The sequence below is a fragment of the Electrophorus electricus genome, chromosome 7 (genome assembly GCF_041902795.1).
Source record: "Electrophorus electricus isolate QZ-2024a chromosome 7, ASM4190279v1, whole genome shotgun sequence".
NCBI classification, from domain to species: Eukaryota; Metazoa; Chordata; class Actinopteri; order Gymnotiformes; family Gymnotidae; genus Electrophorus; species Electrophorus electricus.
Genome location: NC_137503.1, coordinates 5,027,154 through 5,039,872, shown reverse-complemented (window position 1 = coordinate 5,039,872; position 12,719 = coordinate 5,027,154). Strand labels below are relative to the sequence as shown.

Below are 12,719 nucleotides of genomic sequence, written 5' to 3'. Positions count from 1 at the left end.
TCAGTAAGGTGCATTGCCATAGTACTAAACTATGTAGTGCTTTATTACTTGTGCAGTAGGGACTGGGAGACTCGGACCCAAGGACTTTAATAGGGGCTTTTGTAGTTTGAGCGTACACCTTCTCCTGCCCGCCGTCAGCCATGCACAGATGGACCCGCGCGATACCAGCGGATCCGGCCAGGCACAAGGGTTTTATGGTGAGATCAGTGGATGTGCATTCAGTGAGATTCACCAAGCGCTGACAGTTGCTTGGCACTGTTCCACTCTGTATCCTCCCACCTTGTTAAGAGTAAACGACCGCAGGCCCCTGAGGACAGGATACTGGCAGACCTCTGTCGGAGAACCTCACTGACGTGTGTTCAGTGAAAGCTTAACGAGGAAACCATCATATACTGAATCCATCATATGCAGTTTTTTTTGGTTTTTTTTTGCCACTGCTTAAGCTGTCTGCAGGCTGGGCCGAATAAGTCCTTCAGTCTGGAGACGTCGCTCTTGACTTACTAAGCTCTATATCCACCCTGATACTAACTGAAACTGAAAACAGCCTGCCGCTGCAGAATGGGTTTTGTTTTAGCCCTGATTTGTTTTTCAAGACAATTTTACAAGAAGAGGGTTAAAAAAAAAACCAGGCAGATCAGTGGTATTCCTGTTCCCGTAAGTCGGCCGAGGTCCCATACATGACATGGTATCATATTCTGGGATCGGCTCTGCAAAATTCACCCATGAAGTGTGAGATTGCCTTTTTCTTCCACTGGATCGGGAAAGCGTCCTGTCATGGACACCGGCCCGACGCTAATCTGTAGACCAGGCACCTCTTTGTTCTGCCCTTTCGTGTAAGTGATCACAGGCCTGCTCGAGGGCGACAGCAGCTAGCGGCGCGGCCTAGCTGCAAAAGTCATTAGTGCGCCCGGACTGTACCATGCCTTCCCCGCCCTGCGAGTCACGGGGGGAGTCACCAGACGTCTTTGCCTGCCTTGACCTGGCTCTCTCGCTGGGGAAATAGGGTCAAGGCACCATTTCAGTGCGTCGAGCAGTGATGGATGACTGACGGCCCTGCTGTATCACAAAGGTGCATTTGCTTTGGGCTGTTGCTTGCAAACATGGTTTTGTTTGAGTTTTGCGTGTGTCCCAAAATGAGGTTGTAAGCCAGAGCTGCTGGTGAAAAAAATGATTACTCCTATAATTTATGATAACTTGCAAAGGTTGTTCTGCTCGATCACTTAGCTCCTCAAAATTTATATTTAGTCCCCTAAAGGAATTTTTTTCAGAATCTTTATCATTTTTTATATGTTGTATGGATGTCGCACAAGCAAAATTTGGGTTGACCTTTTTAACTTACAAAATAAGATCATTAGTTAGACAAGTCGTCCTTTTGACTGTTTAATCCAGGAAAGGTTGTTTGTTTGTTTTTTTACCATTCCAGCAAAACACATTCCACGTCCCAAAATGTTCTTTTGGATCCTATTTCATTTCAAAGGGAAGGAGAGAAGAAGATCAGCATGAAAGAAAGTGGGAGATGAATCAAGGAATCCTCAGGGCAGCGACGGCGGAAGTGCTGACGCTGTTTCTGGAGGCAGAAGACTGGCCGACAGCGAGACATTCCACGTGCCTGATTTATGATCGCCGGCGTGCAGACGAGCTCTGGAGCTCTCTAATCCGCAGATTCATCACCCAAAGCCCAGCTTGATTGCACACCGCGCTGCCATGCTGCGCGGGGCTCCGCCCGGGATCCTCCTCGTGTTTTCTTCTCCCGGGTCTCCCTGCGCGCTTCCGTGTGCTGCTTCTCTTCCTGTCTGCTCCCTGTCAACCCTTTTCTCTTCTCTTCCTATTCATCATCTATCACATTTTTTATGACTCATCACTCTTTTGCACACCACCCCCCCCCTTCCAGCCTGTACATGCGCAAACCATTCCCCACCCCCGTTTAAACGCCGTTAGTAGCCTCTTGAGAGGCGATAAACCAGTCAGTACCGCCGGGTTTGCGGGAAAAGAAGACAGGGGGGCAGGGGAACAGAGAGTGCCGCCTTCTGGGCGGTGCGTTTCATACCAGAGGAAGCACATGTGGACAGCCTTCGCTCAGTGGGCAGCTTCTGCACATGTGGCGAATCAGACTGCCCTGGGGGCCTGCGGCGTGCCGGAGAGACACTCCGCACTCTCTCCACAGTCGTAAGGCGTCTGGCCCGGGTCAGACCCCAGCTCGGCACGCCACTGGGAATGCATCTTGGTTCATTTTTCCCTTAAGAACAAACCCCACAGTGTATACGCCATATGATTTGTCAAAGACATGGAAGAAGACACGCAGAAGATATGGGTTAGGGCGACACGGTCCTGGGCATGTTCGTGTGATCGAGATGCTGTCTGTGAGGCTCATTGCTTCAGGTTGGAGGTCTCCCCGTTCTCCAAAACACTCCAAAGCACTCTCTGATGGAAATAACCCGAGCCAACTAGGCCTGGCTGGCGGTCATCATTACATGGTTAATAGTGTCTAAATTGATGCTCTGCTCCACCAGATGAGTGCTGCCTCAGCACACAGGAGAAACCAAATGTTGCCGACTGCTGTTTGGCAGCACTTTCTTAGTTTCTGTCATTGTGCTACTGGCACATTTGACTTTTCAGAATGTTATCCCACTTCATTGCTGCTTGCACTGTTTATGCTGACTTCTTTAAACCTACTTTAAAATGAGTTCAAAGCTTTTGTGTGTATTACCAAATTGCCGACATTATTTCTCTTTAAAGTAAAAGCATCACAGAATGTGTGTACAGTGAGTTCGTAAAGGGTCGTTTGTCGCTATGGGGCACTGCTCAGGGAACAGCTAATCCACTAAATGAAGCTATGTGATAACATCTCAGGGGCTGAGCATTACGGTAAACATCTTCCATATGCTGCCAGATGCTGGCTTGCCCCACGCTCCGGCGCCAGTGCGTTCCCGAGGCACAGAACCCTATGTGCTTCTGGTGGCTTCCATTGCAGAGTAGTACTGGATCTTATCCGGGGCCAGACAGGACACCCCAAGGCAGGGTGGAGCCAGCTGTGGGATGAGGTGATTGGGAAATCCAGGCCCGCGTATGTCCCCAATTACCCAGATGTAAATGGATGGTTCCAGACTTTGAGAGAGGTGGTGGTGGGTGAGAAGGAATAAAATTGCTAATCAGGCCCAGATCCCCTTCACCACGATTTGGATGTGTTTGGGAGAAGCCTGCCCCCTTTCTAGGGGCCTCTCCCTGTTACCTGTACATTATTAACAATTTAAAACATCTCCACATAGATTTCTCCAGGCATGACGCATTCCTTGGCAAGCCAGGAATGGGCACAAGATTTAATGGGTTAGTAGGATGTGCCAGAGCAGTGCTGCATTAGGAATGCATTTTATCTCTTTGGTCTGGGGTGTCTTTCAACTCGGTCGCGACAGGAAATAAAGTAATACAAAAGGAATCTTCTTCCTCTTCTTTTTTTTTTTTTTTTTTTTTTTTTTTTTTTTTTTTTTTTTTTTTACACCCGCACGCTTTCAGGACTGATTTCTGGGACGCAGGACAGTCCTTCAGTTCTCTCTCTCTCTACCTCCGTCCCCTCCTAGGCCATCTGGACCCTTCGCTAAGCCACTCCCTCCTGCCCCAGTGCTTCATCCAGTTGTTCGGGTGTGACTGTGCTCGGAGATCAGGCCTGTGCTGGAGAGATGGGCTGTTTTAGCGTTGCTTAGGCAAGCCGTCAGAGTGTTTGATGGTGATGGAAGCAGACCACGCCACTGTACTTCAACAGGACGAAGGGAGCCATGCACACCGAAGGCTACCTACAGCCATGACGTGCTTCGGGAAAAAACCCCTCACGGATTTCTGCCGCTCTGGAGCTTGGGACCCACTGGCGTGCCTTGGTGGAGCCTTGACCTCACACTGAACCCTGAACAGCGCAAGCTGAAATCTACCACTCTCACATTGCTCAGTATTAGCAGCACCTTATCCTCCTGTGCTCTACAAGGCTTTACTGACATCACTCTGCAGAGAGCCAACTCACTAGCACCCTTTCTCTCTCTGTCTCTCTCTCTCTCTCTCTCTCTCTCTCTCATATTTTAATCAAAATATTCTCTGTACAGTTCAGTTAAATGCTAAGACATTTCTATCTTCTGTGTCATTTCCAAATGTTGCCAGCGTAAACAATTTTAAACTAGATATACAAATACTGACACAGAATCAAGCACATTCTCACAAACCTGCACGTGTGCGCGCACACACACACACACACACACACACACACACACACACACTCACACACACACACACACACACACACACACACACACACACACACTCTAACGTGCGCTAATTTGTGTACATGTCCGTGAGCGTTCCCTCTAGCAGTTTGTAGCCCAGCCCCTAAGCAGACCCAGACTGGCTTTACGTCATCTTGCTTTGTTTTGATTTTAGTCACTTGCGTTCACTCCGTGGAAACGCAAGCATATGGCCTGTTGCACAAACTGCTTTGGTCAACATCTGTGTGACAACACCTGAATATACAAATATAGAAGAGCCTGGAGATGCATTTGAATGTTGGATTGAAATCTTCACTTAAGCCATTAACAGGTATTCAGTAGTGAGTAAAAGTCTGTACAATTCAGTAAACATTATTCATCTCAATAATTGTCAATATTATATGATTTTTTTTTATCATATAACCACCAAAAAGTGATTAGCCTTCCCCTTTTCAGTGTGGTATTTTCCTCTGCTGCTCCGCTTTCTTTCAAATCACATGAGAAGCGCAGTTCATTAAGGGCTCGAAATTTACTGGCAGATCCTCAGACCAGGAACACCTCAGGAGAGAGATCTTTTACCAGCGTCAAACTCTGTGTCTTGCGCCGATACTTCATAAAGACTGCGTGCGCTACGTAGCAAACGCACACCTATTCCATGTACTGAACAGTGGCCTTCAGCGGTCGGCCTGAATTTGGCCAGCTTTTATCTTTCTTTCTTTGGGGTATTTTGTGTTAAAACGGAGACAAATCACCGTAGCCCCCTAGCACAGATGTTAGCTGTACATAGAGGAACTGTTCTAATGAAACTTTCTTCTTGGACTGATCTGCTGCTGGGCCCCTGCATGGCTTATGTTGTGGGCCGACAGACGTTCCTGTAGCTGACAGCTGGTCCTTGCTTCTCTCTGTGTTGTCTGCGTGTGGAAGTCTTCGTGGTTTGCAGGAGGAAAAATCCTCAGCAGGCTCTCGCATATATCATAGCATGCATTCTGACTTTCTTTAATATAGTGAATCATTCAAAGTCAAACTACCAAGGAAAGATTTTTGCATATATGTTGGCCTATTTTTACTAATTTTACACTAGCTTTGATGGGACATTGTTAGACCGTGTTGCATTTTTGTTCCATAGACTCATATACTCTCTATAGATTATAGATAATCTTCTCTTATACTCTCCATCTCTCTCTCTCTCTCTCTCTCTCTCTCTCTCTCTCTCTCTCTCTCTCTCTCTCACTGTGGCTCTCTTTTCTCATTAATCTGAGCCAACAGAACATGGCTGCTCATTTCCCCGGCCCCATTAACAGGGTGTCCTCCTGATTTGCAGCAGAGAGAGTTGGAGGCTACTCAAGCGTTAGACATCCCATTGGCCCTCTCCTTAGTTGGCTACATCACAAGAGGACCACGAAAGGAGGAATAATAGGGCCGTCTTTGACCGGACACATGGACTATTCTGGCTCTTAAGCCTTTGCAATGTGCCGTGACTGTCACACCATCAGGTCAAGTAACAAAGGCATAGAAAGGGAGACACTTGTAAGCTCACAGATGGTTTCCATTCCTCATGGGCCGCGCTGTTAGGTAGCTAGGAATGCATCCCATTTTAAGACAACGTGTATGTATTGATCAGTGTCCGGATTCATCTAGTGATTCATTCCCAGCGGTGTTTTTAGGGGAATGCATCATTGCAGCAACTCCCTAGCAACTTCTTCCCTTTGGCGCAGATTAGAACGGTGTTGATAATATGCATCGCCTGTTTCATAGCTCCTTTTCCAGCTGCAAAGCCAGCCATAACTCAAGGAGAGCAACCTTTGCTTGCAGGGAAATAACCTCTTAAGGAAAAAGTTATGAACGTGTGGAAACTCAGTTAATCTGCCTTGTTTGTTATTCAGCTGGATGGAATGCTAACCAAATCGGCAGGCATTTTTTTATGCACACTCTTGTGTATCATTCGTGATTCATTTATTACATTCGAAGAATTTGTGGGTATTAACCTATATAAGACTTTTTTCCATCACATATTTAGGGTGGAGCATCTCTGGGCACCTGACAGGTGTTGGCCAGATGGTGTATGAGTAGGTTTGTTCAGGCCACAGGCCTCAGATGATTGATAGTCCTAAGGAAGTGTTATTAACACACAATCCATTTCTCGGACTTTTCAGTTTCCACAGTCATCGCACGAGCAGAGACAGTAGCCAACGGTAAATGTTGCAAGATGCCTCATGACTGATGCCTGACTCTCCTGCGTTCTGCATCATATTCCGTTACTTTCACGGAGCCTCAGAAATGACCCGCCGAAGCATTTGGGTAATCCCGATCAGACGAGTGGGTGGATTTAGGCCAAATCCCCGCCGCATCGCGTCGTCCGATCTGTATCAATGTCGAAATGCCGCCGGGTTAACCTGAGCTTCTTCAAACCCATCTGTTCCAGATCTCCTGCTCGGGCCAGCTGTCATTCTATGGTGAGTGTCCACATGCAGCATGCGGACTCCAGCAGCGCTGCTGCAGATCTAAACGCTGTGTCCGTCTCTCTGCATTCCCATGTGATCCCACTGCAACCAGATCCATTCGGACGCAGTGGCACGCGAGTGCTCGCTTCATTAAAGGGTAAATCAATATCGCATTTGTGACGTGTCGCGCATCTGAACCAACAGCGCGCTCAGTTTCTGGAATTAACCCGAAACGTGAGCGATGCCTCTCCTTTGAAATAGCTCGGAGACTTTTAAGAAAAAGCTAATCTGTCCCACTGCTCCTCTCTACTGCGAATGATTTGGCTCCGCTAAAGCCAGTTTAGCAGCTGTGTAACAGGCGCATGGCTGTTAATTCCACTTTCATATATGTGTGTGTGTGTGTGTGTGTGTGTGTGAGCTCCTGATACAGAAGCAAGCTGAGGACCAGTAGATAGTGCTCTCGCTCCCAGCACATGTATGAGGACTGGCTAAAGGCTCAGCCATTAAAATGACAATTTTAAGTCTCATGACTGTTCACTTTTTGTTTCTCTTTTGGTTCCACTATCAGGTCTGCCATGCTAGCCCATATCACTGAGGTGCTAGTCCTGTCTTTAACTGTGAGTTACTTTATTTTGGGAATGGCAGTCACGGAATTCGTCTTTAGGCTGACTGAACAGAGGTGACTGTAAAAAGGGTCAAAAATGCCAGTTCATGAAACAACTTTGGTCTGAAAAGTAGCCTCGCACAGAAGCTAAAAGTCATTTGTGTGTCACCTGGTCGAGAGGACGTCGAGCTGCCGTTTTCGCTAAGAGGATCTAGCACGATCAGCTCTCTCCAGAGCTATGCAAATCAGCCGCACGTGTAAGCCTCCTGAGCGGCTCGGCAACCCGCTCGTTACCATGAACCCCCAGGAGTGGAGCGCCCAGCTGGGCCGGGCCGCCGTCCATCTGAAGCGGGCTGACCGGAAGGGCCGTCCCTTTCCCCTGGCCTGCTGTCTGTCACGCGAATGGGAGAGGTCCCTGTGTTACACCCACCGTGCCCCAGCCACTCGCTCGGGTTCCCTGCCCAGCCTCGGGCCCGTCTCCCCGCTGGCCTGTTCCGGGTAAGGCGGGACCTCCCGGAGCCCGGACGGACCTATCGCGTTACGAGGTACGTGCAGGAGGTGCTGGGGAGGGGTGGGTTCCTGTCACCCATGGTGCACGCAGGTGGAGCCTTCTCCCTCCGTCCTCGTTCATTATTGGTTTTCCTTTTGTACGGCCCAGCTTGGCTCACGCGGCAGTGAAGAAACCCCCTTCTGTCCACCACAAACTCCCGGAACTCCCAACTTTCTCACGAGGTCGGGATTCTCCTCCGTGCTTCTTTTCCCTCCGTTTTTCCCTCTTTCCTCCTCTTCCTTTCCCACTCCTCCTGCGCACAGGTCCAGGGCCATTGGTTAAGAGCTGTTTGCTACAGGGCACTGACAGTGGACGAGGTGAAACAGCCAAACCAAACGTCAGCGCTGGAGCTGGGACCAGCGCCCATCCCCAAACATCAGAATTTACGAGCACCTTCATCATCACCTCCCTCTTTCGCTCTCCGTCCGTAAACAAACGGCTTTATTGTCCGGCACACTGGGCCCGGCGAGTTTCACTTTTTCCGTTTATATTCCGGAGCCCAGCATTAATTGCACTAATAACTCATTAAGGCAGCTGTTCTGTGCTGGGTCCAAGAAGAGAACGTGTACTTCGTATTTGCAGCCTCTGTTGATCTTATTTTCACTGGAAAAAATCTTCACTGGTGTTAAGGTGAATACAGAATTCTTTAAAGTGTGAGGCCATTAATATTACACCATGTTTTCTATTCTGTACTTAAAATATGGTTAGCTACTTTTATGGGAAAACAGACGAACATTCTTTATATCAACTTTCAGTGTATATATTTCCTGGTAATTACAGGTTGTTTTCTAAACAAAAATAAATGTTTCAGTCAATATGGCAGTTTTTTTAAATTTCATATACAGACTCTGTCAGACTTTCACTTACCAGTGAGGAGAGAGATCTGGGATTTGGAGGCTTATTTGCTTCAGTCCTATAACCAATGCCCATTTTAATGGAAATCTCTGGAGTAATAATGCAGTTTCAAGTTTATCATATATGCAGTTTATTGTGATTTCAACGGGAATCTCTCGAGTAACAGTGCAGGTTTAAATTTAGTATACACTGCAGTTTATTGTGTTTTTATTAGAGCTCTCTCTAGGAACAGTGTCTTTTTAAGTTTACCATACGCTGCAGTTTATAGCGTTTTTAACGGGAATCTCTAGGAACACTGCAATTTTATGTTTATCATAGACTGCAGTTTATGGTGTTTTTAATGGGAATCTCTGAAGTATCAGTGCAGTTTTAAGTTAGCATACACTGCAGTTTATTGTGTTTTTCATGGGAACCTCTCGAGTAACAGTGCAGTTTTAAGTTAGCATACACTGCAGTTTATTGTGTTTTCCAACAAATGCTGTGGCACATGAAAGAACCATGGCATTACAATTTAATAGAACGCATATCAATAATACATGCCACATGAAAAGCTGTAATTTCAAGGTTATGAAAGAAACCATACAATAATATTAAACTACATGGATATTTGTTTTTACCATTCGCACATGAAACCAGAACCATGGCACACATCCCAAGGCTTTAATAGTGGAATTTTCAGTTTGCTTCCTAAATCTGAAGAGTGATGTGATTTAATGTAAGTCCATGTGATTCTTAGATCAAAGTTGAAAGGATCAATAAATCATTTCTACTCTTGAGTTCTTGCAGATATTTTTGATGATGTAATTTTAATCATAACCAGGTTTCTAAAAAGATTGGACTAAGAACCACCCAGCCACGAGAAGTTTGCAGTGGTTTTAAATATACACTGTGCATGTGTGTGTGTGTGTGTGTGTGTGTGTACAAATGACCTCTTTAGCTGGTGTAATATTGTAGGTGTGTAGCACCACTGTAAATTGGGTATTCAGCCCACAGCATAACCTCTGATCTGGGCGTCATCTTTTTGGGTCCAGGATAGTGTCTGTGACTAAGGGATTTTTAATGCAAACTTGCCTTTGTTGTTGGGAAACCTTAGTATGCTAATCTGAAAATTGCCCTGCAGTTTTCCACATATTCCTTGATTATCTAATGATGGCTATACTGCAGATGTGGTCTAATTTGGGTAAAAATGCCTTTCATCAATTTTGATATAAAACCAGACCCTCTCTCTCTCTCTCTCTCTCTCTCTCTCTCTCTCTCTCCCTCACTTTTTCTCCTTCGCTCTTTCTCTTTCTCTCTCTCTCTCTCTGTCTCTCTGTCTCTCTCTTTCTCTCTGTCTCTCTCTGTCTCTCTCTCTCTCCCTCTCTCTCTGTCTCTCTCTCTCCTACTTTCTCTCCTTCACTCTTTCTCTTTCTCTCTCTCTGTCTCTCTTTCTTTCTCTGTCTCTCTCTCTCTCTTTCTCTCTCTCTCTCACTGTCTCTCTCTCTCTCCCCCTTTCTCTCCTTCGCTCTTTCTCTTTCTCTCTCTCTGTCTCTCTCTTTCTCTCTGTCTCTCTCTCTCTCCCTCTCTCTCCCTCTCTCTGTCTCTCTCTCTCCCACTTTCTCTCCTTCACTCTTTCTCTTTCTCTCTCTCTCTCTGTCTCTCTTTCTTTCTCTCTGTCTCTCTCTCTTTCTCTCTCTCTCTCACTGTCTCTCTCTCTCTCTCTCTCTCTCTCTCTCTCTCTCTCTCTCTCTCTCTCTCTCTCTCCTTGCCTCACTGCGGCGTTTCACCTTGTCCACTGGCGCTGCTCGCTTTGGGGCAGTGTTGTTTGATATCTGGCATCTGCTCACTGTTTCAAAGAAAACAGACTGTTTTCCTAGGTGAAGTGAGAACACACATTGCAGAGATACAGGGGTAGATTTGGAGATTATTGCTTTATACTGTAGTCCCTTTATAAATAGAGCATACGATGTAATTGCTTGGTACTGAATGATTAAGAGTAAGAGGAGAGGGACACATTCATTTTTTGCATAGTTTGCGTGTACCTCAGTAGCTGTAGACCATATTGCATCACCTGTTCCCTCGCACAGCTGCAAGTTTCTTTTACAGCAGAGGCTGGTCAGGGTGTGTGTGTGTGTGTGTGTGTGTGTGTGTGTGTCAAGCTTCAGAGCCACAACTGGCAGTAACAGTTGGGGATATATATTAACAGCTCATTACAAGCGTGTAAAAGCTGACGTATTTAACGGTAAATTAGCACCCAATTAACAAAGCCACACCTCGGTGTTTTGTCTGCGCGGCGGTCTGTGCTGTGTGTGCGTATGCCGTTGCCCCACACTGCACAGGGCGTATGAAAAGAACAGGGCGTATCGGCCAGAACGCTACAGGACGGAGCCGTTTAACAGGGTTTAGATTTGAATATGAAGTAAGGCTTTCAAATTATGTGCAAAGAAGAAGTGACATGCTTTTCTTACATTGTTGTTGTACGAACACTAAAAACCTCTGTATATATGTTTCGATAGTTGCCTTTGGCAGGGATGTCCCTTCATTGCTGAATATTGCGTTATCCTTAAAGTCTTAACCTTATATACACAACACATTTTTATGCTTCCCCAGACAAGGTCTTCATATGTAAGCATATGCACAGTCTCCTTGCTGTGTGTCCTGTTTTAGCTGCCATTGGACATATGTATACATAATAGCCCTGGCCACCTTAAAGGACAAGGGTAGAAAATCCTGGCTGTCTGCGTCCTTCAGATTTTGCCGGGTTTTTGCCAGCTTGGGGTAACAGGAAGGAGAAGGAATCTGTGCCCCCATCATCCATTCCAGAGCTGTTCCAGGTCTGTTAGCACCCAGGCAGTTTATGCTGCAGACTGAGTCCAGGCAGTGGGGTGTCTGCATGATCCATTAGCAACATTCCAGTTTTTGCATAAGGATGCATATGTGCACACACATATGCAAACACACACACACATACACACACACACACACACACACACACACACCTACTATAGGTATATAAAAGGAATCATGTCTGTTTTTACTGAGTGTGCAGTGTGTCTGCTTCGGAATGTTTTAGGATTTCTGTGAGCATGCTTACATTAAGATGATTGACAGCGAAGAGAACTGAACTAATGCTGTGCACTCCTTAAACACCACGCACCTCTGTCATGAACAGAGAGCCCTCCAGCTCGAGTCCCTACGGGCTGCAGGGACTCACTCATTGTTTATTGTCTTGTACAACTAAAGCGATGAGATATTCCCTGCCCTGACTCAAAAGGACCCATTGTAAGGAGAGCATCAGTAACTCCAAACCTGTCAACACTTGCTGATATCGTGTTGCTGCACTGTAATGAAATCTCCTTGGTACAGTAACAAGTCTATAATCTTCATGTATTAGTGACTCTTTCACCTGCTCCTCATAGGACACACAGGGCGGTGGAAAGACACTCCCACGTCTGCATGAAAGAGCGTGTTTGGATAGTGGGTGAGGGTGTTTAGACCAGGTCAGATCCACACTTCCGACTGCTGTGCCGGAATGAAAGTGCCTCTCTTTCGTTCTGTAGGGGCAGAAGCTCCGTCCGGCCCGAACGTGGTGACTGTCTCCAGCTGGAACGTTTCCAGTGATGCACAGAAAGGTGAGTGTGTCTGTCGCAGACATGTTTGTTTGGATTGCCTCGGCCCGTCTGTGTGGGGAGAGGGCAGCGAACCCAAGGTGGCAGAGGCAGGTAGACAGTGATTGCAGCATGTTTTGTCTGTAGCTTATGCTTGGTTTTGATTGCCAAAGGAGACAGCATTCATAGCTGGTGCATATCAGTATGTGTCAATAGCTGTGTGTGTGTGTGTGTGTGTGTGTGTGTGTGAGTGTGTGTGTGTGTGTGTGTGTGTGTGAGTGTTTGTGTGTGTGTGAGTGTGTGTGTGTGTGTGTGTGTGTGTGTGTGTGTGTGTGTGTGTGTGTGAGTGTGTGTGTGAGTGTGTGTGTGTGTGAGTGTGTGTGTGTGTGAGTGTGTGTGTGTGTGAGTGTGTGTGTGTGTGAGTGTGTGTGTGTGTGA

General features: G+C 46.6%; 1 protein-coding gene across 2 annotated transcripts in view; it reads left to right on the top strand.

Annotated features, from left to right (window-relative positions):
* The window catches only part of ror1 (receptor tyrosine kinase-like orphan receptor 1), an 80,485-nt gene that overhangs the window by 44,094 nt on the left and 23,672 nt on the right, over nucleotides 1-12,719 (top strand). For both annotated transcript variants that reach the window (XM_081718330.1, XM_081718331.1), the window contains exon 2: nucleotides 12,234-12,305. In XM_081718330.1, the coding sequence (XP_081574456.1) occupies nucleotides 12,234-12,305 (72 nt within the window). The remainder of the gene's footprint in view (nucleotides 1-12,233; nucleotides 12,306-12,719) is intronic.